The 26,676-nt window shown below is 55.9% G+C and overlaps 1 protein-coding gene across 1 annotated transcript in view; it reads left to right on the forward strand.

Annotated features, from left to right (window-relative positions):
- The first annotated feature begins 402 nt into the window (after positions 1-402).
- The window catches only part of SMAD3 (SMAD family member 3), a 103,535-nt gene continuing 77,261 nt past the window's right edge, over positions 403-26,676 (forward strand). The window contains exon 1 of the mRNA XM_055126179.1: positions 403-1,054. Coding sequence (XP_054982154.1) covers positions 849-1,054 — 206 coding nt within the window. The 5' untranslated portion in view covers positions 403-848. The remainder of the gene's footprint in view (positions 1,055-26,676) is intronic.

Raw genomic sequence — 26,676 nt, forward strand, 5'->3', positions numbered from 1 at the left:
GCTCGCTGCCGACCCCCAACCCCGCAACGCACAAACACACACACACACACACACACACACACACACACACACACACACACACACACACACACACACACACACACACACACACACACACACACACACTCTCCCTCACCCCCCAGCCCGCGGCTCCTTCGGAGCTTCCAGGACGCGGGGTCGCGAGCGACGCCGCCACGGCCCGAACCCAGCGGCGCGGCCCAGAGGGCGCCGGGGCCCCGCGCGCCGGAGCCGGGGCCGCCCACGTGGGTGCGGGGCGCGGGGGCGGGGCGCTCGCGGGGCCCCGGCGGCGGCGGCGGCGGCGAGGGGGCGGCGACAGCGCCCCGAGAGGCGGCTGCACGCGGATTTGCATGAAGCGCAGACCGGGCGCGGGCACGGGCGCGGGAGCGCGGCGCACGCCCCGGCCGGCCCCGCGAGCGGGGGAGCGAGGGCGCGAGCAGCCGGGAAGGCGGCGGGCGGCGGGGCCGGCGGGGCGGAGGCTCCGGCGCTTCAAAGCGAGCAAAGTTTGGCGGCTCGGGGGGCGGAGGGGGGGGCCGGACTTTCCTTCCTGGAGGCGGCGCCCAGACGCCAGCCGCGGCCCGGTGCGCAGACCCAAACTTTCGGCTGCCGCCCGCGTCTCGGCCGGGCCTTCCCGAGCCGGGCCGCCCGCGCCCCCGCCGCCCTTGTCCGCGCCGCGGGAGCCGCTCGGGGCGCCGGGCCCCGCCGGCCGCCGCGCCCGCAAGTTGCCGGGAGTTTGGGGCGAAGTTTGCGCGCTCCCCCCCACCGCGGCCCCCGACGCCGAGCCCGGCCCCGCCGGGGGCGCCCCTCGCCGCCCGCGCGCCCGCCCAGCCATGTCGTCCATCCTGCCCTTCACCCCGCCGATCGTGAAGCGCCTGCTGGGCTGGAAGAAGGGCGAGCAGAACGGGCAGGAGGAGAAATGGTGCGAGAAGGCGGTCAAGAGTTTGGTCAAGAAGCTCAAGAAGACGGGACAGCTGGACGAGCTGGAGAAGGCCATCACCACGCAGAACGTCAACACCAAGTGCATCACCATCCCCAGGTGGGGGCCCGGGGGGCTGTGGCGGGCGGGGGTGGGGGCTGTGAGCGCAAGAGGAGGGCGGGGGATCCCACCCCCCCAAAAAAAACAACCAGAACCTCCTCTGCGTCCGCGGGTGCCCGGAGCCGAGGGGCGTCCACGCGGCGCTCTCGCCCCCGCAGCTCCCGCGGGCTGCCCGCGAGCGGCCGGCCGGGGGTCGGTGCTGGCGGACTGGGCCCCCCGGGGCCCCGGGCGGCCGCGGGCTGGAAGTTGAGGCCCCGCTTTGTTCCACTCGGCGGCCGGCCGGCGCCCCTCCCCCGCCCCCGCCCCCGCGCCGCGCTCGTGGAGGTGCCGCCGCGCCCCGCGCTCCGCGCCCCGCCGCGGCCCGGGTCCCCTCGGCGCTCGCCAGGAATGCGGCCCGTACAGCTGGGGCTGTGGGTGCGGAGCGCGCCTCCTGATTGACAGATTCCTTCTTCCTGTGCTCTGCGCCTCGGGGATTAGCATTTTGATCGAGTATTTTTAGACTCGGTTGTGCCAGCCTCCCGCCCCCTCCGCACACACGCACTTTACTTGCGGCAGCGCTCTGACTTTCAAATGAGAGACAAGTGGCAGGAAAGTGCCTTGTCCCCCGCCTGGCCCGTGTGTGCGTGTGTGTGTGTGTGTGTGTGTGTGTGTGTGTGTGTGTGTGCGCGCGCGCCGGAGACCCCCTTTCTGTCTGCCATGGTGGGTTGAGGCCGAACAGACGGCCAAGGGACTTCAAATCGATCAGATAACAAAACACAGGCCGAAGGGGGCCTCCCGCGGACCTCGCATTCCTGCGGAGTCCTGCGGCTCAGAGCGCTTTGCCATCTGTCCGCGCAGGGTCCCGGCGAGGTCTTGGGAGCTCACCCGAGGGCTGGAGGTCTCAGGGACGTCTTCCCTGTCCCTTGCACGCAGACCAGCTGCCTTTCTGGCCCCTTTAGCTCCCCTGAGGCCCAGGTTCTGCACCAGGAGTGTGTGTGTGTGTGTGTGTGTGTGTGTGTGTGTGTGTGTGTGTGTGTGTGTGTATGTGTGTTACTTACAATCCAGGCTGCAGGGGCATAAGATTTCTGGGGGCCTTACCCCCTCAAAGAGCATGTCATCCTTCCCTCGCAGCCGGGAACGGCCCCTTCCCTGGCCACCTGCTACGGGCAGCTGTGCAGGCCGCCAGCAGTGTTAGCGCCGCACAAAGCAACATCTGTCCACAGGGACCAGGGCCGGCAGCCTCTGGAAATAAACGCCCCATATGGCCAGCACGCCGAGGAAGAGTAATTTTTTTCGATGGGTGGGTCCAGTCGGTAGTGGGTTGGCAGGTCCCGGAGGCCTGTGCAGGGTGGGAAGTGGTCTCCAGGCAGCTGGTGACTGAGAAGCTGGCATTGGCAGGATTGACCTTTCACGAGGTAGTGTGGTGTGGGGGCTACCTGGCACCTAGTTCTTCCAAGCCACACCCAGCTCAGGGGTTACTGCTGGCGGTGCTCGGGGGACCTTATGGGACATCAGGGATCTAACCCAGGTGGGCCAGGTGCAAGGCAAGCACTTTCCCCGCTGTGCTCTCGGGATCATAAACTCTGGTTCTTTATCCCTTTGCATGGAAGGGGAGGATTAGCTAATGTCAGACAGATATCTCTTACTTGGGGAAGGGTGGAGGGTTTGCAGAATATGAGAGAGAGAGAGAGAGAGAGAGAGCGATCAGCTCTAAAACAAACTATAAAACCGTTGCTTAAGTGGTTTACAGTTCATGTGATTTTGGAAGAGCAGAAAGTGCCTGCGTTTGGGGACAGGGGACACAGTCTGGCCTGGACTCTCTGGAGCTTGGGACAGCACCGAGTCAGCCACGCCAGCTTTGTGTGCTCGGGACCCTGTTTCAGTCTCTGCCGGCAAATGTCTCTGGCTAGCCGCCAGTCCCGCTAAATACAGCTCTGAGAGCCCCCAAGCACTGTGGCCCCCAAATTCTGCCGCGGTGGCCCTGATGGTCCCCAGCAGGGGGCCACCCCTCCCAGTTGGCTGAAGGTGTCTGGGATCTCCCCTGTGCCCTCTGAGCACTTCTGTAACATAGCTCTGGGGAGAGGAAGCAGCTGGAAGGGTTGCAGCCCCAGCTTCCACCCCAAACAGGGCATGGTTCCCAAAGCACCCCCAGGAGGGACCCGGGAGCAACCCCCCAGGACCTCCAAACTAGAAGGCAAACCAATAACAAAGGGATGCCTTCCTGCTCGAGGGGGGAGAACTTGGGAGGAGAGAGGTCAGCTGGATCCTGTCCTGTGTGCTGGAGTCCGGCGCGGGGAGGGGGGTGTACAGGGCTGTAGAAACCCTTCTCTGGGCTGGAAAGGGGCCGAGCCCCGCTGGGGAGGGTGTGTCTGTGCAGTCTCTGCTCTGGCCTGGTGGCAGCCTGGGGAGACTTTGCCCTCTGGGGGGGCTTGAGGAGGCCCCCTCCTCCCTTTACCCCAAACCCCTCACAATTGGAAGCTCACAGAAGCTTTGGGCTATTCCCCAGCTTTGGAGTCGACTTGTCCCCTGGCTTCCTGTTGGGACCAGGGCGTGACCCACCTGCTCCTGCGCAGGTAGATGTTTCCTCTCCATCTCGGCTCTGGGAGGTGGTTGCTTGGGCCAATCGAGGCAGAATGTATTCCTGACCCAAGCTTTGTCGCGCTCACCTGGGGGCCACCTTGTTCCTGTTCCTGTTCTGGTCAGGGGCAGAATCCTAAAGGCTGCAGCTCGGGCAGGTGGGGGATGGCCGAGTGCTCGTGCTATCAGTATTTGCTCAGCCCCGCAGGCTGCGAGACGGCCGTGGTGTTGGTCAAATTGTCTGCCTGATCCACTCTGCCTTCTACAACTGGAGCATCAGAAGGGGCCCGAGGGAAACTTCTAATCTAGTTCCCCCACTGTGCCAGGAGGTGCCGGGAGCTTCTACGCTCTCCCTGAGCTCTGGACCCTGGGAAGGGGCCCTCAGTTTACTCTGACAGATGCAGATGGGCTGTAGGAAACCAGGAGCAACGTGGGTAATTACGGTATACCTGAGAGCTTTCTGCCATTCTGGCTTCTTGGTTATATCAATTCTGACCCAGCTGATCAGCAGAGCTGGAGCCATCCAGGCTCCTTGAGCCCACGGAGGGGAAAGGAACCAGCGCCAGGGACGTGGTTAGGGCATGGACGGGTGGGCAGCAGGGACGGCACGCAGACAGCCGTCCCCTTTTAGAACTGCCCGAGCACCTGAGCATAGCTGCGGGCTTCCAACAGGTCTCTTATTCTCCCCAGAAGCTGGAGAAGGGGCATGTGCTGTGTGCAGTGAGTAGGTCCCCGGGACTTTAACAGGCTGGACTGGTGGATGCTGACCCTCGCCTTGGATGGTCCCTTTTCTTGGGACCTGCGCCACATGACAGGCCCTGACTGTTTGAAAGAGAATTCAGACTTTCTCGTGTCCCTGCACCAAATCCAGAAAAAGGCAGAGATGAACCAGGCCGACACGTGCGACTGTAGGCATGTGTCCTTTCAGCGTGGACACCTCCTGTTATTTCTCTCAACTTTGCCAGGCTGTCCCTCACCCAGAGCAGGAAGGACAGCGCCCCCTCTCTTCTCTGTCCCGCAGATCCCTGGCACAAGTGACTTTTGGCCCCTTCCATTTCAGCACCCCAGTCCACTGGAAACAGGAGGCAGTCTTTTTGAGAACTTGCTTTGTTTTTTGAGCACTCCCTTGGTTCTCCTATTGGCTTTAAAGAGGGGAGACCCATCACAGGCCGGGAAGGGGACAGATGTGTAGGATACCGGCTCCGGCCCACCAGGGGTCACTTGAGAGTCCCTTGACATTTGCACCCGGAAGTTGAATGTCCAAACAGGGACTCCTGCTTCCTAATCAGCGGTTCAGGGCTGGATTCTGTTGACTCACTGATGTTTATCAGGCCCCTCCCAGGGCTGAGTCAAGGTTCCAGGCTGGGTGGGAGGATGCAGAGATGGAGTTGAGATGTTCTGTGCCTGCAAGGCCTTCCACTCCCCTGTGGAAAATATCCCTGGGAGTCTTTGAGTGTCTACCTGCTCTTTTCTTTATTACCAGATGTCAGGAGAAATAAAGATATCTCATAAGGAGTTTATGGGCATGGGAGGATGGCTATGGTGTATCTTTGAGGTCCTGTGGGAATCTTTCTCTCAGGAAATGAAATAGCCATCGACTATTGGTTATCTTTGGGAAAAAAGCACAAAACTTTTGACATTTCAGAAGCCTGAATGGATGTAGGGGTTCTCGTGTGTGGAACATCTCTCAATACCTGTAAAATCAAAATGAGGAAAGGCAGAGGGGGGTGGGTAAAGTAAAGCAGAAAATTTAGCTGATGGTACTCGGCCCCCTTAGCCTTCCGTGGGCAATGTTGACTCTTTGTTGAATTAATGATACTGTCATTGGGTAGATACCACCTACGATGGCTCAGGAATGGTGCTTGTCCCCAAGAAGCCCCCTTGAAGACAGACATGCCCCCGCCCAGGTACCTGGGGGACAGACCACTAAAGACAGAGATGAGCCAGTAAGAGGTGGGAGAGTGATGGAGGGAAGGGTCAGTGTGAAGCAGGAAGATGAAACAAGTCATTGTTCATGCGAAAGAAGTTTCCGAAACATGTGCTTGCGAACTTACGGTAGCTGGTGAGAGTTCAGTGCAGGATGAGGGCGTCACGGATGGAGAGACGGCAAGGGGTGAGGGTGCATACCGGCACACAGCTGACCCCAGTTCTCTCCCTGGCACCAGCTTGACGCCCCGAGGACTGCAGGGTGTGGCTGGTGGCCGCTAGTCCCCCACAGGGCAGGGAATGAGCACCACACCCCACGACCCTCACATTAAATTGTCAGCCCACTGTGAGTTCCCTGCACCCCCTTGGTTCCCCAGTAGCCTGCCAGGAGTGATTCCTGAGCACAGAACCAGGAGAAAATCCTGAGCACTGCCAGGTATGGCCCCAGACCCTAAATAAAAAAAAAGGGGGGGGTTATCTTGGTCTTCTTCCTAGCCTGAACCCTGTCACTGTCACTTGCATCAGAATCTGGTGAGCCTTGAGCTTGTTGCACTCCACTGTCCTATGTGGAGGCTTAGAAACCAAAGGTAACTTAGTGCCGCAGACCTGAAATTCAGGGATTTGAGCTACATTAGCTCGGAACATAACAGGGTACTGATAAAAAAGTGGACAACTGGGGACCGGAGAGATAGTACAGCAGGTAGGGTGCTTGCCTTGCATGCGGCCAGCATGGGTTCCATACTCCGCACGCCATTTGAGTCCCACCAGGAGTGATTCCTGATTGCAGAGCCAGGCGTAACCCCTGAACACCACTGGGTGTGGCCCCCAAACAAAACAAAAACTAACCCCCCCCCAAAAAAAAGGTGGACAGCTTGGAAATGATTAGAAGTGCATGCTTTGGAGTGATTTTTTTCATTCCTCTGTTTCACACTTGCTAATAATAAATCTATAAGTCCAAGTTTCTGAATAGACAAGATTTTTAAAATAAAGGTTTTGTGGAGCTGGAGTGATAGCACAGTGGGTAGGGCTTTTGCCTTGCTCGAGACCGACCCAGGTTCGATTCCCAGCATCTCATAGGGTCCTCTGAGCACGGCCTGGAGTAATTCCTAAGTGCATGAGCCAGGAGTAACCCCTCTGCATTGCCAGGCATGACCCAAAAACCAAAAATAAAATAAAATAAAAGTTTTGTAAGAATAAGAGGTTTTCAGTGACAGGTTCTAATGAAAGGACAGGGCCAGTGGATACAGCAGTTATCCCTGATGAGAACTGCCAGAAGCTGATGAAATTGAAAGAGTTTGGCTCAAGCTTATCACATCAGAAATCCAATGAAAATTACTTTTTGAAAATAAATATTGGCTTAATAATGTAAACTTGTAATCGCTGTTTTATTATAATGGAAATAAAATTAATGTTATTAAATGCACTGAGCGACCATTAATTTTCACTCGTTCATTTATTAGGAGATCTTAATGCCATTCGATGCACAATACAACCATTATTCCCCATGTGCCCTATAGGAAAGAAATAAGACCAAGCAGGACTTGCTTTAAATTAAAGTCAGACTTTATTCCTGTTACTTTACTTTCCACCTTGTTTTTCCACCTTGCGCTGAGACTCCTGTAAGTGCTGTGAAGCTCTTCAAAGTGGAAGGCAGTTTTGGGTTAACCTACTCGTGAATAGTCCTAATTAATTCTTGTCCTTGCCTCTTTTTATGTGTTGTCCTGTTCTCAAAAACAGAGAAACCTCACCCGGTTCCTCAGGTCTGTGTCTGAGATGCAGTGGTGGTGGACTGGGAAGAAAATGACCCCCAAGGCTGTTTGATGGTTGTGCAGGGGCTGGAGCGTTTGAGATCCCTGGCGGGATGTCCCTTGGCTCCAAGGAGTTCTGGCGGTCAGCTGTGGATCGACTGGTTCCTGGGCCACGGAGCCCTCGGTCCTCCTGTCTCTTACTAAGCACCATGGTTTCTATTGCCACTGGAGCTCCCCCTGCAAGCCCTACCCCTCACCAGGCTAAGCCCTCATGTTAGCTAGATCGTTGCTCTAAAACGGTTTCACTCACATTTTAGAAGGCACCAAAAGAATCAGAGAGACCAGTCCCTTTGCCCCTTCCTGCGGTGTAGCTACAGGGACCCAAAGTCACAGGGGGTCTCAGCGACATCACCCAGCCCTTGGCTCTGCTCGATGATGCACGCCTTTGCTCGGTTAGCTGGTCAGTACTGCTTTGGCGCTCCTGGAAGGCCCCTTGCCCCAAGCTCTGCCAGGGACCGAGTCCCGACAAAGATGACCGTGTGTGTTGCACAGCATCCTCAGGCTTGACTTAATTCAGGGTTTAGAAGTCACAGAGCTATAGGACAAGTCACCTTGTCTGCTATTCATCGTCGGGGGCCTCCGCTCTGCCTGGCCGCCGGCCGCAGTGGCACGCTCCTGAGGAATGTTTGGACAGAGCTACTCAGTTCAAAAAGAAAACACTGCAGAAGCCTGTTAATTAGGAAGAAGTTCGGCTAATTTTCGACGAGGCTCATGTTGGCGTCTCTCTCTTACCGTAAATGCTGTCCAAGAAAAATGAGTTATAAATGAAGTCTGGGGTCACTTGACTCTGAGTTCTGGTTAGCTGTGTGATCTCAGACCCGTCACTTAACATCTCTGGTGTCAGATTTCCCCACCTCGAAACATAGGCCCTCTCAGCACCTTTCGAGGCTTTTCTCTAGCTAATGTGGTTTCCACACAAGTGTTGATCTACATCCACCCAACTGATCATTCAGCTCAATCATTAATGTCCTGAGACTCTGAGTGTGGTGCCTGTTAATTTATAGAAATGAAGGAAATGAAACTAGAAAGCACCCTTTAATTTTTGTGACACCACCCCCTACACACACACACACACACACACACACACACACACACACACTTTTATCTTCTGAGGCTAAATCAGCGAACTTTAACTACAAAGGAAGATAAAAATAGCTGAACACCAGGAGAAGGGCGTGGGGGCCGCAGGTCGGGAGATGCAGTGAGCAGTTATTCTTTTTTTTGTTGCTATTTTTGGCTCTTGTCAGAGCAGGAAGTGCACTGACACAAATGACCACAGATGCCTAAAAATGGTGGCACGGAAGAGGGGGAGGCGTTCTCCTGGGCACCTGTGGAGAACGTCCGTCCCATGGCAGGGCTGACCCACGATGCTTCCTTTATTTATTTTCATGCAACTATATAAAGAAAGTGTGTAAGCACGCGACTCTTGTCCGGCAGCGGGGTGATTGCAAGTGTAAAACCCAGCTAGGAAGTGAAGTGTGGGTACATGCCTCCCCACCCCCTCACCGCCCCCCCATCCATACGCCCCTCCCCTTTCCATCTGGCAGCTACTCCTTAATGCGCTGCGGGCTAGACTCCTGAGTGTCGTCTGAGGGCCATTGGGTGAGGGCTTGCCTTTGAAATCTACCTTTTTTTTTTTCACAAACTCTGAAGCCAAGTTCTTGCTCTCGGATGGCACACGTTTTTTCCCCTCTTCCAGACTTTTGCAAATAGTAATGCTTTTCTTGGGCGTGTGTGTATGTGTGTGTGTGTGTGTGTGTATGTGTGTTTTAAAAGTCTGTTTTTACGCTGTCACAGCTCAAAAATGCCAAAAGACATATTTTCCTTAAAAAATCACCGCTGGGCTAAGCCCCAAAGTGGAGTAATAGGCCCAGAAAGGATTTTTCGAGTACTCGCAGCAGTTGTCTGAAAGCAGACACAGATGACAGAAACAGGGGACCCCTTGCTCCTTTTGCCTCCCCACCTCCGTGGAGCAAAGGTCCTTTGAGCACCCTTGGATTCAGATTCAGGTGACATCTCCTTTGTTGGGTTCTCGTGTGTGTGGCGAGTGGGTGGGGTAGTGGGGGTGAGACCGAATGAGCCATGCTCTGCCCCCGTCACATTCTGTTTGTATTGACTTCTGTTAGCCTACCTTCCTCATGGTTTCCTGACATCTGAGAAAGAATAATATAGTTATTATTATTCCAAAGCCCCATTGGAGTCAGATGGGACTTTAATAGTAATTCCAATTGTTTATTATTGGAATACTGTTATGTGTAATAGTAATACAGGGTGGGGGACCTGGGTAGACAGGAGGAACAGAGAGAAAACACAGCACCCCAAGTCTGTTGGACCCAGACTAGAGTGTGCCCCTGACTAGCTCGCCAGTACACCTACCTCTCTGCGCTGAGCCTCAGTTTTCTCATCTCTAAAGTGGGGAGAGGCCACCTGCCTCTAGTAAATGCCCTTAGTGAGATGGCACAGAGCCATTCCTTGGTGCCTGTGGCGCACAGCACACAGCAGGCACTCAGCCCCGTTGTCACACCTCTCAGGGGGCACGTTAGAATGACGTGCCAGGTCCTCCCCTTGGCTCTCAGCCACACTGGTCGTGCTCAGGAGTTAGTCGTGCCTCCGTGCTCAGGGATCGCTCCTGGTAAGCTCGGGGGACCATGTGGGATGCCGGGTTCCAACGTGGTTCTGCTGCGTGCAAGGCAGGTGCTCTACCCCCGGTCCTGTTTCTCTGCCTCCAGCTCTCAGAGCACTTAGGCCCTCGCAGAACCTCCCTGCAGCGCCGACTCCGTGCAGTTTATGCTCTCAGGGGTTTGGTCTGGGCACCCGTCCCCCGTCCCTGGTCTCTTTAAAAACTAGTTTGGCCGACTAAAAATAATAGTATTGAAAACAAACTGGTGAATCAGTGGTGTTGGGCGGGGAAGGGCCCGGGCTGGAGGACGGCCGTGACTCAGGCGCCCCTCCCCGGCCCGCGCATGCGCGTCGACGCGCCGCGTGGATGGTTGCCGGTGGGTTCCGTCTGGTCTGTCCGAGGCCAGGTTGTCGGGCCCTTCCCGCGCCCCCATTGGCATGGCTGTCAGGAGAGAAGGGGCCACGCCAGCAACACGCGGCTCTGCAGTGACCGGGCCAGGCGGGGCCGCCTTGCTGTGGCCAAAGGGGGTCTGGCTTTGGGGGTCAGCTCTGGCCGTCATCCTGGGTGCACTTGGCCAGGGCCCTGCCCAGGTCCAGGCCTCTCTCGACCCCTCACTTCCGCCCTCCAGCCCAGACTCTGGGTTTCTGCTTTGGAGTTCCCTGGTGGCCTCTGCCCCAGACCCCCCTCCCCCAGGCGGGCAGGCTGCATGGGCCCTGCACGAGGTGGGCATCCAGAGGCCGAGGTGGAAGGGGAAGGAGTCAGGTGGGCTTCAGGCCCCATGGGTGTGTGGGCGCAGCCCCCCTCAGCACGCTGGCGCTGGGACTCGTCCCTTCCGACATCCGAGAAGGCTCCTCATGGCCTCTCCTCTCTCTCCCTCTGCGGAAACCAGCTGCCGGAGAGCCCCAGGGCAGACCCCTCCGGGCCCCTTCCCGTGTCCGTGGGAAAACCACTGCTGAGATTCAGACCCAGCCTCACAGTGGGACACAGGAGGGCGGGGCGGGACGGGAGGTGTGGGGCACCCTTGAGCGGCTCCTCCGTGCCCCCGCCCCCATGATACCCGTCCTGCAGGGTGCACTGGCCTCTAGGGTCAGTGTGTGGCCACTGCAGCCCTTCGGGGAGCCGGGGGCATCGTCCTGTGAATAGGACCCGGGGGACTTTCACCGCCTCATTGCCCCTCCTCCGTGTCCAGACCGCGGGCGATCAGATGCAGACAAGGGAGCCCCGAGGCCTGCACGGGGCGGGGAGCGGGGGAGGGTCTGAGCGCCCCGGCCCCCCCCCCCCCCCCCCCCGACCCACAGAGCTGGCTGTAGACCTGGCCCAGATCCAAGCCGGGCAGGTCCTGGCTGGTGAGCACCGGGCAGCAGAAAGAAGGCCCAGGTCAGCAGGCGCAGCCCTGGGGGGTGGGGGGCAGTCACTGGGGGGAGGTGGGACAAGGTGGCATTTGGGGGGCCCTGGAAAGAGCTGTTTCCCAGCAGGGGGCTGCACCTCGGCCCCACGGGCTCTGTGGCCGAGTGGGAGGATGCTGTGGGTGACTGGGTCTGGTTCCCCCTCCCTCCACCGCCGCAACTGGGTCTTACTCTCTAAAGCTCCAGGAGATTTTCTTTTTTCTTTTTTCTTTCTTTTCCCTTTTTTAATTAATCACCGTGAGATACAGTTACAGACTTTCATGCTTACGTTTCAGTCATACAATGATCGAGTACCCATCCCTCTACCAGTGCCCATTCTCCACCATCAGTGTTCCCGCCACCCCTCCCATTCCCCCCCCCACCCCCTCTGTGGCAGGCACATTCCCTTTTGCTCTCTCTCTCCTTTAGGGTGTGGTGGTCTGCAATACAGACATCAAGTGGCCGTCATGTTCGGTCTATAGTCTACTTTCAGTCCGCATCTCCCATCCTGAGCAGGTCCTCCAAGCACCCTTTCCTTGGTGGTCCCTTCTCTGTCTGAGCTGCCTTTTCCCCCAGCATGTGAGGCCGGCTTCCAAGCCATGGAGCGATCCTCCCGGTCCTTAGGTCCTTATCTCGACTATCCTTGGGTGTTCGTTTCCCATTTTGTTACTTTATATTTCACAAATGAGTGCAGTCTTCCTATGTCTGTCCCTCTCTCTCTGACTCATTTCGCTTAGCATGATACTCTGTCCTGCCGGGGCTTGGCGTGCCCCCAGCTGCTGGACTCTGCATCTTGCCTTGCTCTCCCCGCCGGGAACAGAAGGTTTTCTGCCTGGCTTATCCAGGTCAGAGTCGTAATCCTTTACCTGGCATGTGGACCGCTCTGGGCTATGTCTGGACTGGGGTGAAAATAGTGTTTTGTTCACTGCCAGGCTAGGAAAGGTTGTACAGCCGGGAGGGCGCCGGTGTGCAGGTGATTAGCTGGTGAGTCACGCCTCTGCCCAGGCAACAGCGGGAAGCATCTCGGTTTCTGGGGGCCCTCCGGGGTCCTCCAGGGCTGGGCGCCTGTCCTGAGGAGTGCTGCTGGCCAGGGACTTTGAAAGATGAAATCTTTTTTTTTTTCTTTTTGGGTCACACATGGCAGTGCTCAGGGGTTACCCCTGGTTCCGCACTCAGGAATTACTCCTGGTGGTGCTGGGGGGATCATATGGGATGCTGAGAATCGAACCCGGGTCGGCCGCGTGCAAGGCAAATGCCCTACCCGCTGCGCCATCGCTCTAGCCCCCAAAGATGAAATCTTTTTAGGTATATGTGTGGCCCCTTCCTTCCCTCTGCAGCAGTTGGGGGTGGAGATCATGGCTTCCCCCTCTTCCCCGCCTCCTCCCCCCCACTCTTCCCCGCCTCCTCTCCCCCTCCCCCCCAAGACACAAACCAACATACAGACACACATACAGGATGTCGCATCTTGAAGTCAGGGCAGCCCAGATCCTACACAGCATGTGATAGAACTTGGTGCTTATTCCTGCGCCCTTGCTCCGTGGTTTCTGGCAGGGTCCTCTGAGCTAGGCTTTTCCATTTTCGAACTTTCTGCAGCCATCTCTGTGGCAGACATGGGCAGTGCTGTTCGCGTGTGACAAGCCAACCGCAGCCCTGAGTGGGAAAGTCGGGGAGCATGAATTCCGTGTGGTGCGGCTCTTGTCTCGGGAGAACAAAGCCATCCTGTGGACTACTTAGAGATGAGGTACAATTGACCTCCTCCCCTCCTCGGCTTTAGGGTCCCTGTGACTGGGCTTGTTAATTTGAGTTCAGAAGGAAGAGCTTTGTCTTCCTAGACACAGTGTCTCGCAGGAGTTCGAATCCCTGCCCCCCACTCAGTGCTCCTAAGTCACCTAACTTCTTTGGGCTTCACTTTCCTCCTCGGTAAGATGGTCAGAATACCCGCCCCACCTCGGGGCAGTCAGTGACGGTTCCCACACATGCTGTGCTTTTACGGTAACGGTGCTCTGCAGAGGACCAGAGCCACAGTACATTGGGAAGGGTACCTGTCATGCCCACGGCCAGCCCAGGTTTGATCCCTGGCACCTCTTATAGTCCCCTGAGCCCCAGCCTCCCATCAGGATGTCTTGTCCGCTCCCCCAAGGAAGACCCTGAGTGCAGAACAGGAGTAAGCCCTGAGCACTGCTGGGTGTGGCACCAAACAAAACCAGAAAACTGTGCCCTCAATCGAAAGCGTTCCCCCAGATTGTGGAAGCAGAGATGGGATCAGGCTAAGCAGGGCCCGGTGCAGCCCTGAGAGCCCCTGGACCACCAGGGTGCTCGGAGCGACCTGACCCCACCGGGCCTGGGCAGCCCTGCAGGACTGAGAATCCTCAGCCTCAGTCACCTCAGCAGCATTGTGAGAAGAACCTCAGACCTCCTGAGCACTGCTTAGGAGCACCCCTCCCCCCAAGGAGAGAAAGAGTAATGGGGTTAAGGGCTTTAATCTCACCCCAGTTTTCCCAGAGACCCAAAGAAGATCATAAATGATTTCCTGGGAGTGTGGACCCAGGTGGGCACGCGCCAGGTTGGTGTTTGATGCTCAGGGGAGTGGGTTCTCCTGGCCTGTCTGAGAATTTGACCCGTCCCCTTCAGAGGGCTGCCAGCGCCCTGTGTCCAGGGATGCTGCGGGCGAGGGGGAGGTGGATGGATCTGGGCTGGATAGCCTGGATGCCATCCAGTATCCTTGACCTTTCCCTGTGTGGAGCCTCTGGGAAGGACGGGCCTGGGCCAGAGCCAGAGCAGGAATCTGAGTTCGGCTCTCGGAGCGCCCGACCTCGGTTCTTTGTCTCGTCCGTCCCCCAAGAAAGGGCTGTCATTCTCGTCCTCAAAAGAAAGCCCTTGAGTTCTTAAACGAAGTCGCTCTTGGTCTCAGGAGATGGAGCTGTTTTTGCTTCTACCCCTTCCAGAAACCCAGGGCGACCGAGTTCCCGAGTAAACCAAGGCAGCTCTGAGAGTGCAAGGGCAGCTCCGGGACTCCTTCTGGCCAGAGAGTGAGCGTCAGCCCGGGGCAGGAGTCAAGCTCGGCTGCCTGGACTTGGTGCCGGCGAGCCTGATAACCCGGGCGGGGTGAGCGGGAGGATAGCTCAGGGGGCAGGGCCGGAGCCTCGGGCCCGGCTGCTGCAAGGAGAGGAACTGTCCGGGGCGTCGGCAGCCTTGGCGGCGTGTTTGAGAGCTGGGTGGCCCGTCCCCCACCCAGACCCTAGCAGCATCGTGAAAGCTCTCGCACTTGACAAGGGTCCGGACACACGCCAGGGGCTGTCCTGAGGGGGAGGCAGGGAGAGAGAGGAGGCGAATGGAGCGTGCATATGGACACAGGAAGCAGGGAAGGGGATGATTGACCCTTGATCTGGCGCTGGAACGTCCGTCTCCCCTTAAGCTGTGTCCCCTTGAAACTCAGGAGTTGCCATCAAGCCCAGCACAGCTCAGATGACATTTAATGGCTGGGTTGGGGATTTGGGCCTCAAGTGTCCCTCACGGCCTCCCTTATTCAGGAACTAACCACTCGGAGCTCAGAGACACTAGCTGCTGGCGAGCTGGGGAACACTGGGGGACCGTCCTTTTGCTGAAGGGATTTGGAAGATGTTGAGGAAGGAATTCAGAGTAACAGCACATGGCTTGGTGCGGCATTACAGCTGGGAGGGCGCTTGCCTTGCACGCGACCAGCGCGTGTTTGGTCCCCAGCACCATGTAGGGTCCCCCGAGCCCCGCCAGGAGTGAACCCTGAGCACGGCCGGGTGTGGCCCCCAAACAAAAAAGCAATAAAATAAAAATCACCACACCTGTCGCCTCTTTCCCTCCTTCCTGCCATCTCCCTCCCTCCCTCTTCCTCTCTCCCTCCTTCACTTCTCTCCTTTCCTTCCTTCCGTCCCATCCTTTCTCTCTCCCTCCTTCCCTCCCCTTTCTTTCTTTCTTTCTTTCTTTCTTTCTTTCTTTCTTTCTTTCTTTCTTTCTTTCTTTCTTTCTTTCTTTCTTTCTTTCTTTCTTTCTTTCTTTCTTTTCTCTCTTTCCTTCCCTCCGTCTCATCCTTCCATTCCTTCCTTTCTTTCCCACTCTCCCTCTCTTCTTTTGCTTTATTTTTTTTTTGGGGGGGAGCACAGCTGGCAGTTCTCAGGGATCACTCCTGGCAGACCATACAGTATGCTGGCGACCAAACCCAGGTCGGCCAGGTGCAGAGCAGACGCCTCCCTGCTGTTCTGTGGCTCCACCCCCTTTCTTTGCTTCTGACGGCGATAAACACACAGAGCATGTCAGGGTTTCACGGAGCACATGGGCCAGATCACCTGCCGTCGGCGGGGTTCTGTAGAGAACACGGGACGCCACAATACAGGCCACTCGGGGTTGATCTCTGGGAGCACCTGGACCTCCCCCCGAGGCTCATGTCCACGGTCATTTGTGGGCGGGCAGCAGAGGTGCTGCAGCCTCTCCACTCTCCCCACCACACGGCTTCCGTGGGCGAGGCTCTGTCCCACGTGCTCCGTGGAGGGCCGGAGGAGTGACAAAGGGGCAGGGGCGGGGTGACTGGTGACCGCAGAGAGAAGCAAAATGTAAATTCGAACCAAACTTGGCACTCACTGGGGAACTTCAGCTGCGGGGGGCATCTCGCTTCGCGGCTGTGCTGTTCCTTATAAATAGAACAAGCGGCAGTTCCCCTTTCTGTCTCCCTCCCTGCGGACACAGCCGGCCTGGGCGGTGCGCGTGGACAGGGTACTCCTGCTCTCCCTGCAGTTCGCCGGCAGAGGCGCCCAGGCTCCGGCCGTCTGTCCTGTAGACAGGGCTGGAACCTGCTTTTGTGTCTCTGCGGGTCCGGAGGCCTGCGGTGTCTCCAGCCTGGGTCCCACAAATGAGAGTCTCCCTCTCTCATTCCTCATCCCTCCGTTATGGGTGTCGGGGGACCTGGCTTTGCGGGGAGGATTGATGCTTCGGGCTGGAGGAAACCAGAAATGAAATGGATTGCTTAATAGTCTGGGGGAAGGAACTGGTTTTGGGTGGAGGTACATAGCCAAATGGATCGAAGACCGGAGCTGTCCGGGGCCAGCCCGCGCCGTTGGAGATTGACCGCGGCAGGGCGGGGCACCTTGTAGCTGGGAGCCCCCTTTGCTGAGCCCTGCAGCTCTCTGTGGGGGGCTCTGTCCCGCCCAGCACCAGGCCAGCAGCGCTCAGGTGTCGGTCAGGTTGGGGACTCTTCCCTTCCTTCTTGCTGCCCGGCCCTTTCCCGCCTGCTGGCTTTGGTCCTCTGGCCCTGTCTGTCCAGGGCATCCCCTCTGTACACAGCCCCGTCCAGCACCAGAGCCGGCCTCTGTCCTCAGTGTGCGTTCTCTCCTGGGACCTTTCCCAGGAGCCTGGGGCCTCTCACTGGACAGCGCCTCTTGAGTGAAGGATTCAGGCCATTTCGGTGGTAGGTTCTAGCATCTAGTACCATGCTAGGCACTTTTTTTTTTTTGTAGGCTAATTTGCATTTATTGAATTAAGACATAGGTAAAATAAAGTAAGTATAACCCTTCTTTGAGAATTTTTCAAAGCATATCTTAACACTATAACATATTCTTTTTTTTTTCTTTTATTAATTCACCATGTGGAAAGTTACAAAGCTTTCAGGTTTAAGTCTCAGTTATACAATGCTCAAACACCCGTCCCTTCACCAGTGCACATATTCCACCACCAAGAATCATAATATACCTCCCCCCTTCCCCCCACCTCCCCAGCCCCCCACCCCACATGTGTAACTGGTAAATTTCACTTTACTTTCACTCTACTTTGATTACATTCAATATTTCAATAAAAAAATTCACTATTATTGATTTGGAGTTTCTCCCCCCTAAAGTCTATCTGCTGAAAAGAAAGCATTTGGTAATTTGTTTTCCATTGCTGAGAATGAAGAGATATGAGGTCCGGAGGCCGCACTACGCTAGGCACTTTAACACAGACTCACGGGCTTCTCTCTTCTTCTTTGATTGCCAGATCTTTCCCTGAGCTGGGAAGTGATGCTGTGTGGAGGAATAATGGGAGCAGAAAGCAGCCAGCGTTCTGTGGCTCTTTCCTGTGATGTTGGGACTCAAGGGGACACATGGCAGTAAGACCCCCAGGGAGTCTCTGAGGGCTGGGCCAAAGGGTGATGGATCCATCCACCAAACGCTTTTAGGTGGATGGATAGATGCTGTGTGGCCTGTCATTTCCACTGCCCCTCTTGTCTTGTTTCCCTGTTGAAAAAAGAAGATGAAAACTTTGCTTCTGGATACGGAGCAGGGGTGAGGAGTGGGGAGGGGTTTGAGGTGGGGTGTAGTGCCTGCTGTCCCAGGGGAAACTTTGTGAAGATGCTCAGGTATTCTGGCTTCAAAATTCTTCAGGTTCCAAGTGTGTGCCGAGCGTCTGTATGTATCTTGCTCGCTTGGAAACTGCTGGAAACTTTCCCTGAAAGCATATAGAGGAAGTGAGGAGGCTTCTGGAAGAGTTCGGCGGTTACAAAGGGGAGCCGGTTTCCATCATGTTGTGTTTTCCAGTGGCTTTTTTGTTTTTTGGTTTTTTTTGGGGGGTGGGGCTTCTTGGGTCACACCCAGGATGCTCAGGGTTGACTCCTGGCTCTGCACTCAGGAACAACTCCTGGCGGCGCTCAGGGGACCATATGGGATGCTGGGAATAGAACCCGGGTTGGCCGCGTGCAAGGCAAACTCCCTATCCGCTGTGCTATCACTCCAACCCCTTTGGCTTTTTTTGGCAGATGCGAGATTACCCTGGATTTTCCCAGTGGAGGCTCTGAAAAGCAGCTTCAGGCCTATGGACGCTTCCTCCCCTGCCCTCCTTTCCTCTCCCCTCCTTTTCCCTCTCTCCACTTCCCTCCCCCACTTCTCCCCTCACCTGCCCTGCCCTCCTTCATCTTCTCTCTCTCTCCACACCCGGTGGTGCTCAGGGACTACTCCTAGCTCTGTGCTCAGGGACCACTTTTGGCAGGCTTGGGGAGACCACATGGGGTGGCGGGGACTGAACTTGGGTCAGCAGTGTGAAAGGCAAGTGCCCTCTCTGCGGTCCTATCGCTCTGGCCCTGCAGATACTTTCTCTGTCCGCCTCAGGGAAAACAGCCTGTCCCGTGGCCTCACGCTTTGTTTTACCCCCTGCTCCAGGAGCCGGGATCACCAGAGGAGCATCTCAGAGCTCCCTGAGGATGCTTACAGGAGACTTGCCTGGCGCCCTTGCTTGCCTGGAAGAGTCACAGCTTGTTTTTATTGGTGTTTGGGTTCTTAAGGAATCGGTCACCTCTGCTGATGCCTTTGGGGTGGGCTGTGTGGGGCCCCCTGGGGGGTGGCACCCCTCCACGGGTATGTGCTGTCTTCTGCCCTCCTAGGAACCCTGGCAGCCCTGCTCCTTGCAAACCCTAGCGTTTCCAGGCGTGGTGGCCAGGTCGTCACCGGTGAGGCTGGTTCTCTTGGGGCAGCTTCAGCTCTAGCGCATGGTCAAGTTTCCTCGGGAGAGCTGGCACAAGGGCACACGGGGCCCTGCAGCCGTCCCTGGTGCCCCCAGCTCTGCCTCACCGGCTGTGGGACAGTGGCCTCAGACACTGGCCCTCCCCAGTCAAAGAGAGAACATATGGTCATAGTGGAGTGGGGCTGGGCTGGGCCCCTGGGGGAAGTGGTCACCAGCAGGGTCTGAAAGAGCAGAGCTTGCCATAGACCAGCACGCCGGCACTCTAAGGGTCTTTCTGACTGTCCGCATTTGGGTGCTTGAGTTTAAAAAATAATGGAGGGGGGGTTAGGTTGCAATTAGGGCCATATCTGGCGATTTCCAGGCTGGCTTCTGGCTCTGCTCAGAAATCACATCTGGTGGGGTTTGGGGGACCATAGCAGTGCTGGGGATCAAACCTGGGTCTGCTGTGTACAAGCAAACATCTTAGCCCGTGTATTAGCTCTCCGGCCCCCAAATTAAATTTTTTATTGTTTCTGATAGAGCCACTCCTAGTGTGCTGGACGGGACCGGGCCATGTGGTGTCAGGAATTGAACCCCAACTCCACATTCGAAGCAGGCACTCGGCCCTGTGAGCCATCTCCCAGGTCCTGAGTTTTTCATTTCAATTTTTCTTTCTGTTTTTTTTTTTTTCTTTCCTAGATGGAAAGTTGAACCACATGTTAGCTCTTGCTCTTGCTCTGCTGGGCCGTGTCAGAATCGCAGTTCACACTGCTTCTCCTGTCTCGGGGTGCCTGCTCCCAGACAGATGGACAGCACCCCACCGCCAGAGACCCTCTGCCCCAGCTGTTAATCCCACATCAGCCTGAGTGCGCCCGCAACTGAGCCCCCAGGCTCAGGAAGTCACCTCCAGGCTTACACCCTGTTTCTCCGACACACGGGACTCTCCTGCGCCCTTGGGTGCACCAGGCCTTTGTGATTTTGGCAAAATCTGCCTGTGTGTCTCTGAAGCTGCAGGCTGGAAGCACGAGCCTCAGGCTGGCCATGACCCTGCCATGCAGTGACATCTTTTAGTCCTCAGCAGACTGCCTCTATCCCTCTGTTTCCCCTTTTTGGTGTCTTATTTATTTTAAACTTATGTTAAAATACTGTGATTTACAAAGCTGTTCATAATACATTTGTTCCAGGCCTGCAGTGTTCCAGCAGCATCCCATTAGTATTTTTTTTAATATTAAGTTTTTATTTATTGGATCATCATGAGATCGAGCATTACAAAGCTGTTCATGATGGGGTTTCAGTCATACAGTGTTTCAGCACCCATCCCTACACCAGTGTAATTCCCCAGAACCAGTGTCCCTCCCAACCCCCAAACCCACCCCTCCACCCCAGCCTGCCGCTATGGCAGTGCCTCTCCTCTCTCTCTCTCTCTCTCTCTCTCTCTCTCTCTCTCTCTCTCTCTCTCTCTCTCTCTCTCTCTCTCTTTTGCTCGCTCACTCACACTCCCTCTCTCTTGCTCTCATTTTAGCATTATGGCTTGCAATACATATGCTGAAAGATTATGATATATATGTATATATATATCACTGTCATCCCGTTGCTCATCGATTTGTTCGAGCAGGCACCAGTAACATCTCTCATTGAGAGACTTATTGTTACTGTTTTTGGCATATCCAATAAGCACAGGTAGCTTGCCAGGCTCTGCCGAGCGGGCTCGATACTCTTGGTAGCTTGCCGGGCTCTTCGAGAGGGGTGGAGGAATCGAACACAGGTCGGCCGCGTGAAAGGCAAATGCCCAGCCGCTGTGCTATCACTACAGCCCATATATATATATATATATATATATATATATATATATATATCCCTTTACCTACTTTTAATGCTCAGTTCTCATCCAGAGTGATCATTTCCAACTAATGTTATCAAAATGGACCCTCCTCTGTCTTAGCTACCCTCTTACCCTCTACCCCCACACCCTTGTGCTAATTTCCAACCATTAACCATGGTCTTCCTGGCCCGCTTTCCTGGCCTTGGATATAAGTTTCATGCTTTTTTTTTTAATCCCACAAATGAATGCAGTCATTCTATATCTGCCCCTCTCCTTCTGACTCATTTCACTCAGCATAATACTCTCCAAGTCCATCCATTTATAAGCAAATTTCATGGCCTCATTTTTCCTAACAGCTGCGTAGTATTCCGCTGTGTAGCCGTAGCATAGTTTCTTTCTCCAGTTGTCTGTTCTCGGGCACTCAGGTGGTTTCCAGATTCTGGTTGTTGTGAAGAATGCTGCAATGAACATAGAAATGCAGATGGTGTTTCTGCTGTGTGTTTGTAGACCTCCAGGGTTTATTCCTAGAAGTGGCATTTCTGGGTCGAATGAGAGCTCAATTTTTAGTGTTTTGAGGGATACACATACTGTCTTCTAAAAAGGCTGGACCAGTCGGCATTCCCACCATCAATGAGCATCCCATCAGTATTTCAGTAGCAAATTTCCTTTACATAGAAACAAATTAATGGGTCTCACTTGTGGTGCTCAGGGGCCCTCCAGGAGTCCAGGTGGGACCACATAGTGCCAATGCAGGAGCTCCAGACTCGCACGTGCCAGCTGTTTGTTCTTGCTCTTGCTCTGACTGATTTCCCTGGCAGCGCTGGGGGTGTTGAATCCAGGGACTCACATGTGCCAGGCCTGCGCTCTCCACTGAGCCATATCCCTGGCCCCTGGTGGTTTTCCAGATGCCACCTATTTTTCTGCTGTAGAAGTCTCCATTGCTGTTGGGTGCTGCGACTTCCCCGGCGACCCACTCTTAGTGACATCCTATTCTGTGATGCCATGGTTGAGTAGCTCGTCTGCTACTCCCTGAGCGTCTTTGGTGGCTGGGCAGTGGCAGGGATGGGGACACGGATGAGGACCCTTCCGCCCGATGGGCTGGAGCTGGAGCAGCGGTGTCAGTGTGGACAGTCGTCTTCACTCCTGCCCTCTGGGTTCCCCAGCTGTAGAATGTGGCTCACCCACCTGCTGTGCTTCTGGCCAAGGGGAGATTGGCCTGGAGGCCAAGGGAAACTCCCCTTCCCCAAGATTCCAGCTTCCCGTGCTCCCAAGCACTCGCTGTGCTCCAGCCCTAAAGCCTAAAAAAATGCAGGAAGGAAAGGAAACGTGGTCACAGGTCGCTCAGACTCAGACGCAAGTGGGCCTCGCGTAGCCCCAAGCAGCCTGAAGCTGCGACTGGCTTCCCCGCCTTGCATCTCTGCAGCTCCACTGAGTGTCCTTTCCAAGCAGGCACCCACTCCCTGTGCTAATGGCTTTTCCCGTGCCCGCCAGCCAGCCCGCCCCGCGAGTGTATTCTTTGAGGGTTACTGTTTAACCAGCGGCCCCGAGACTCCAGGGAGAAGCAGAACCACCTTTGTCCTCCCAAAGGCCGCTGCCCTTTGTTGCTGCTTCTCTGCAAGACTCAGTGGGGCCAGGTGCACATGGGGAGACCCGGAGGTCAAACCCCACTTGGCTTTTTCGGGAACCGGTGTTGTGACCTCAGGCGAGTCATTCTGCTACCCCGGCCCCTTGGTTTCTTCCTCTGCCAACCAGAAGTGTTGGCTTAGCGGGATTTTAACGCTTCTTGGACCTTCAACATTCTGATTGCAGTCAAAGAAGTGGCAGCACTTACTCATTCAGGCAGTTTCAGGATCACTGTGAATCAACCCCGGGGGGCTGAAAGTCAGGGCCCACAGTTGAAGACAGGATGGAACAGGCCTGTAGTTCGAGGAAGCATTACTGCTGCTGCTCCCTCCTGATCTCATCTGGTGGCCCGGCTTGCCCATCACCGGGGGCCTCTGTCTCTGTTGCTTATACAGTTTTCTTGTCATACTCATCACTCCCACATTTTGAAGAGTGGGACCAGGGAAAGTCACTACTTCTCAGCATTCTAGGTGATCCTGGTCATAGCAGGGGTTAAGAACCAAGACTTTGTGAATCAGTGTTCGGAGATCATTCTGGGGGAGAGGTGGCTGAAAAATGAAAGAAAAGAAAACATTAGGGGCCAGAGTGATGGCACAGGGAGGGCAGCTGCTTTGCACGAGTCTGAACACAGCTCCATCTCCATGCCACATAGATCCCTCGAGCAAACACAGTTCCATCCATGTACCACATAGATCCCTTGAGCAAACACAGTTCCATCCCTGTACCACATAGATCCCTCGAGCAAACACAGTTCCATCCCCGTACCACAGCTGATCCCCCAAGCACTGCCAGGAGTATATTCTTTGAGGGTTACTGTTTAACCAGCCCTGAATGTAGAGCCAAGAGTAATCCCTAAACACTGCTGAGTGTGGCCCAACTTCCCTCACGCCCCCACTTTTCTAGACATGAGAAACGAGTTTGGTTCCTGCCGTCGCTGGAGCCGGTGCTCTCTCTTGTCGCCAGGTTGGTGGTTTCTCAGCATTTCTCATGTAGTACAGCCCCTGACGCTGGCTGTTACTGCTCCAGAAACTCAGAGCCCCTTTAGCAGAGTAGAGCAAGGAAAGGTGGGGGCAGAGGTAGATTAAACAGGTCACTGCACACACCCACACTTTGTTCATGAAATGAAGTCGCAGGCCTCAGCCTGTGCTGGGCACATGGGGGTCAGCTCCTGGGGAACTCCAGGGGCTGTGAAAGTAGGAGTGCCGTTTCCTGAGCGGGGGTGGAAGAGCCCCTGACTTTGTTTGGGAGTTTCCTCTTATGAACTGTGGTGCCTTTTTTGTTGTTTTGTTCTCTTTTGTTTGTTTTGGATTTTGTTTTTTGTTTTTGTATCACACTCGGCTGTGCTCAGGGCTCACTCCTAGCACTGAACTCAGGCATCACTCGTGGTGGGGCTTGCGGGGAACCATATGGGATGCTGGGAATGGAATCTGGGTCGGTGGTTTGCAAGGCAAATACACTACCCACTGTACTATGTACTATTGCTGTAGTGGTGCTAGGGATCAAATTCAGGGCCTCACATGTGACTCCTGTACTCTCGCCCTCCGAGCCACACCCGCAGCCTTCAGAAGTAGCATCCGAATACTCCTGCTTGTGCCCACTTGTTTCTGGTTCCCACGCCACCCTTGTAGCGAATGGGGCTCCAGCTGTGGGAATGAATTGTGATTGGCCGGTTTCGTGGGAATGAGTTGTGATTGGCCGGCAATTGTGGAACTAAATCCTGATTGGCCGAGGGCTGTGGAGCTAAGCCATGATTGGCTGGTGGCTGTGGTCCGCAGGTGCTGGTGGTGGGCATGGGAACGAGAAGGCGCACTTAATGTGACTTGAGCTGCCACGGGGGTCAGAGCATGTTCGTATTAATCAGACCCTGAGGAGCTCCTTTAAGAGGGCAAAGCTGGAGACCCCAGGGTAGACGAGGCGGGCGTGGGTTTCTGTTTCTGAGCCCAACTAGAAATCTGGCGGGAGAAGAGGCGGGCCGGCCTCCCAAAAGGCGCGGTGCCCGGGGTGTGAGCGCGAGGCAGGGCCGAGGCTGCCAGCCTGGCCGAGCCCTTGGGGGAGGAAGAGGCGTGCAGGGGGGATGCCGACCCGAGGAGGGGAATGGGGCCGCGCCATTGTCTGTTTCAGTCTAGTGCTGGCGGGAGTGACTTTAGGTTCTTGCCCCCGTGCTTTGAGGATTGCATCCTCCCACCGAAACTTCCCGGCCCGTTTCCCTCGGAAAGCCTTTTCTCCCTGGACGCAGAAAGCCCAGGTGAAAGGATTGTTCTTGGTTGCAGCAGCGACCTGGCTCCGTGCCTTGTGGCCACGTTCCAGGTACAGTGGCAGTGGCCTCGCAGGGCGCTGAGGACACTCTGGGGTGAGCTGCAGTTAGGGGCGCCGCTGCCGTCTGGGCTGTTGTTTCTTGGAGGAGGGGGTGGGGTCATTATTCCCGGCTCATGAACAGAGAGAAATCAAGTACAGATAAAGCCAGGGAGCAAAGTACATGTTTCTTCAGGTGGGTGGTGCAGGCATTGTATGGGCGTGCTTGCACGTGTGTGTGTGTGTGTGTGTGTGTGTGTGTGTGTGTGTGTGTGTGTGTGTTTAAAAAAAGACCTATATTTTCTGGGCAGCAGAACTTAAGTTTCCAGTAAACATCTCCTCCCTTTTTACTTTACCTTTTAATTTGGTGTTTATGGTCTCTGGGCTTTGAAATTGCTTTGCTGCCCTGCCAGCCCAGCCTGAAGTAGGTGGGGCCAGCCCAGGGCTCTGGAGGCAGTGGTTGAGATCCTGAGTTCTTAGAGTGACTGGGCCGACGGACTGCGCAGACTCCAGTGCTCAACTCCTCTAGGAGACTAAAAATAGTGCCCTGAGTTCTGCCAGCAGCTCATCCCCCAGGAGGGAGGACCTTCCTCCCTTGAGGACGGTGTGCGGACAGAGTAGGGTTTGGAGTTTCTGTTCCCCGTGTGCCTGCACCAGGGTCTCTGCTGTGGGTAGGGGACTGCAGGGAGCCCCCAGGTGGGGTGTCCTTCCTGGAGACTTGGCAATGTCCTGATAGTTGTGGGTGGGGGCAGAACTGCTCTTAGCTTTTTCTTGTCATCTGGGGTGACAAGGGGGCCAGGCCAGATGGTGTGCAGGGGTGAGAGCAAGAGCTTTTGCAGAAAGAGGGGTGCAGAGAGTAGGGGACAGGCCCCCACAGAGGTGGAGGAAACTGTGGTTTGCTGCCTTTTTGCACCCTGCTGAGTGCTGTGCCTAGCGGGGCTGCTGCAGAACCCCCTCGGAAAGAGGGAGCCCCCATCATTGGCGAGGGGGCAGGAAGTAACAGTCCCACAGCTCCTGAAATTGTGAGCTGGATCAGACCGAGGGGCTTTCTCTGTCGGGGTGAATGAGGAGACCCCAATAGAGCACTGGGAGGAAGCATACCCAGGTCTGCCATTGTGAATCGGGCAGTTGGTAGCAGTAGGGGGCTAGTGACTGTTTTGGGTTCATTCTTAGGAAGGTAGGTACCCCCAAAATGGGTGAAGAGACTCTGGCCTCCCTGTCTTCTGCTGTGAAACTTCCTCCCCCTCACAGCCTCTGCTGAGTCCTGGGCCAGAAAATCCTTTGCCCTGGGCATGCGTCACCTCATGGAGGTGATGGCTTTAGGGTGCGTCTCCCAGAAGCCCCCAAGGAGAGAGGGCTTTGGTCTTCCCCTGCGGGATGCCAAGGGTAGTTTCTGCTGATGGAGCAGTTGGCACTCAGTGACCCCTGGTCTTCTAGAGGGTTCTTCAGAGATTGTGCTGCCTCCACAATTTGTGCACGTGCTTGTGTGTGGTGTGAGTCTGTGGTGTGAATGTGCGGTGTAAGTGCAGTGTGAGTCTGTGTGTGGTGTGAGTCCGGGTGCAGTATGAGTGTGTGCCGTGAGTGTACGGTGTGTGTGATCTGTGTGTGCATGCGGTGTGGTGTGTGTGTGTGTGTGGTCTATGTGTGTGCCATATGGTGTGTGGTCTGTGTACATGTGGTGTGTATGTGGTAGGGCAAGTGTCGTCTATACGGTGTGTGTGGTGTGTGGTACATGTGTGGTCTGTGTGGTGTGTATGGTATGTGGTGTGCGGTGTGTGTGTGGTCTGTGGTATTTGTGGCATGTGGTGTTTGTGGTGTGTGGTGTGTGTGGTGTGTGCTGTATGGGTGTGTGTGTGGGGGGATTCTCACTATCCCACAGAATAACTCGGTCTCTAGCTGAGTACTGCTGGATAGAGCAGTGCCCGCTCTAGGCCCCTAGGCCTCTGCAGTTTCACCTCCTCTCTGGGACCAGCCCTGGAAGTGGGTGCGGGGCCCGGTGAGGTGGGAAGAAGCCCAGTGACTTGCCCCCCGCCGGCCGCAGCTGGAAAGTGGCTATGGGGAGGGGCGGCTCATTGGTTGCGTGCCTGGGGCAGGGGAGCAGAGCACTGGGTGGGGGGTGGCCAGGGGTGCTGCCCACCCTCTGTGACAAGCTGTGG

Source organism: Sorex araneus, chromosome 2 (genome assembly GCF_027595985.1).
Source record: "Sorex araneus isolate mSorAra2 chromosome 2, mSorAra2.pri, whole genome shotgun sequence".
Taxonomy (NCBI): Eukaryota; Metazoa; Chordata; class Mammalia; order Eulipotyphla; family Soricidae; genus Sorex; species Sorex araneus.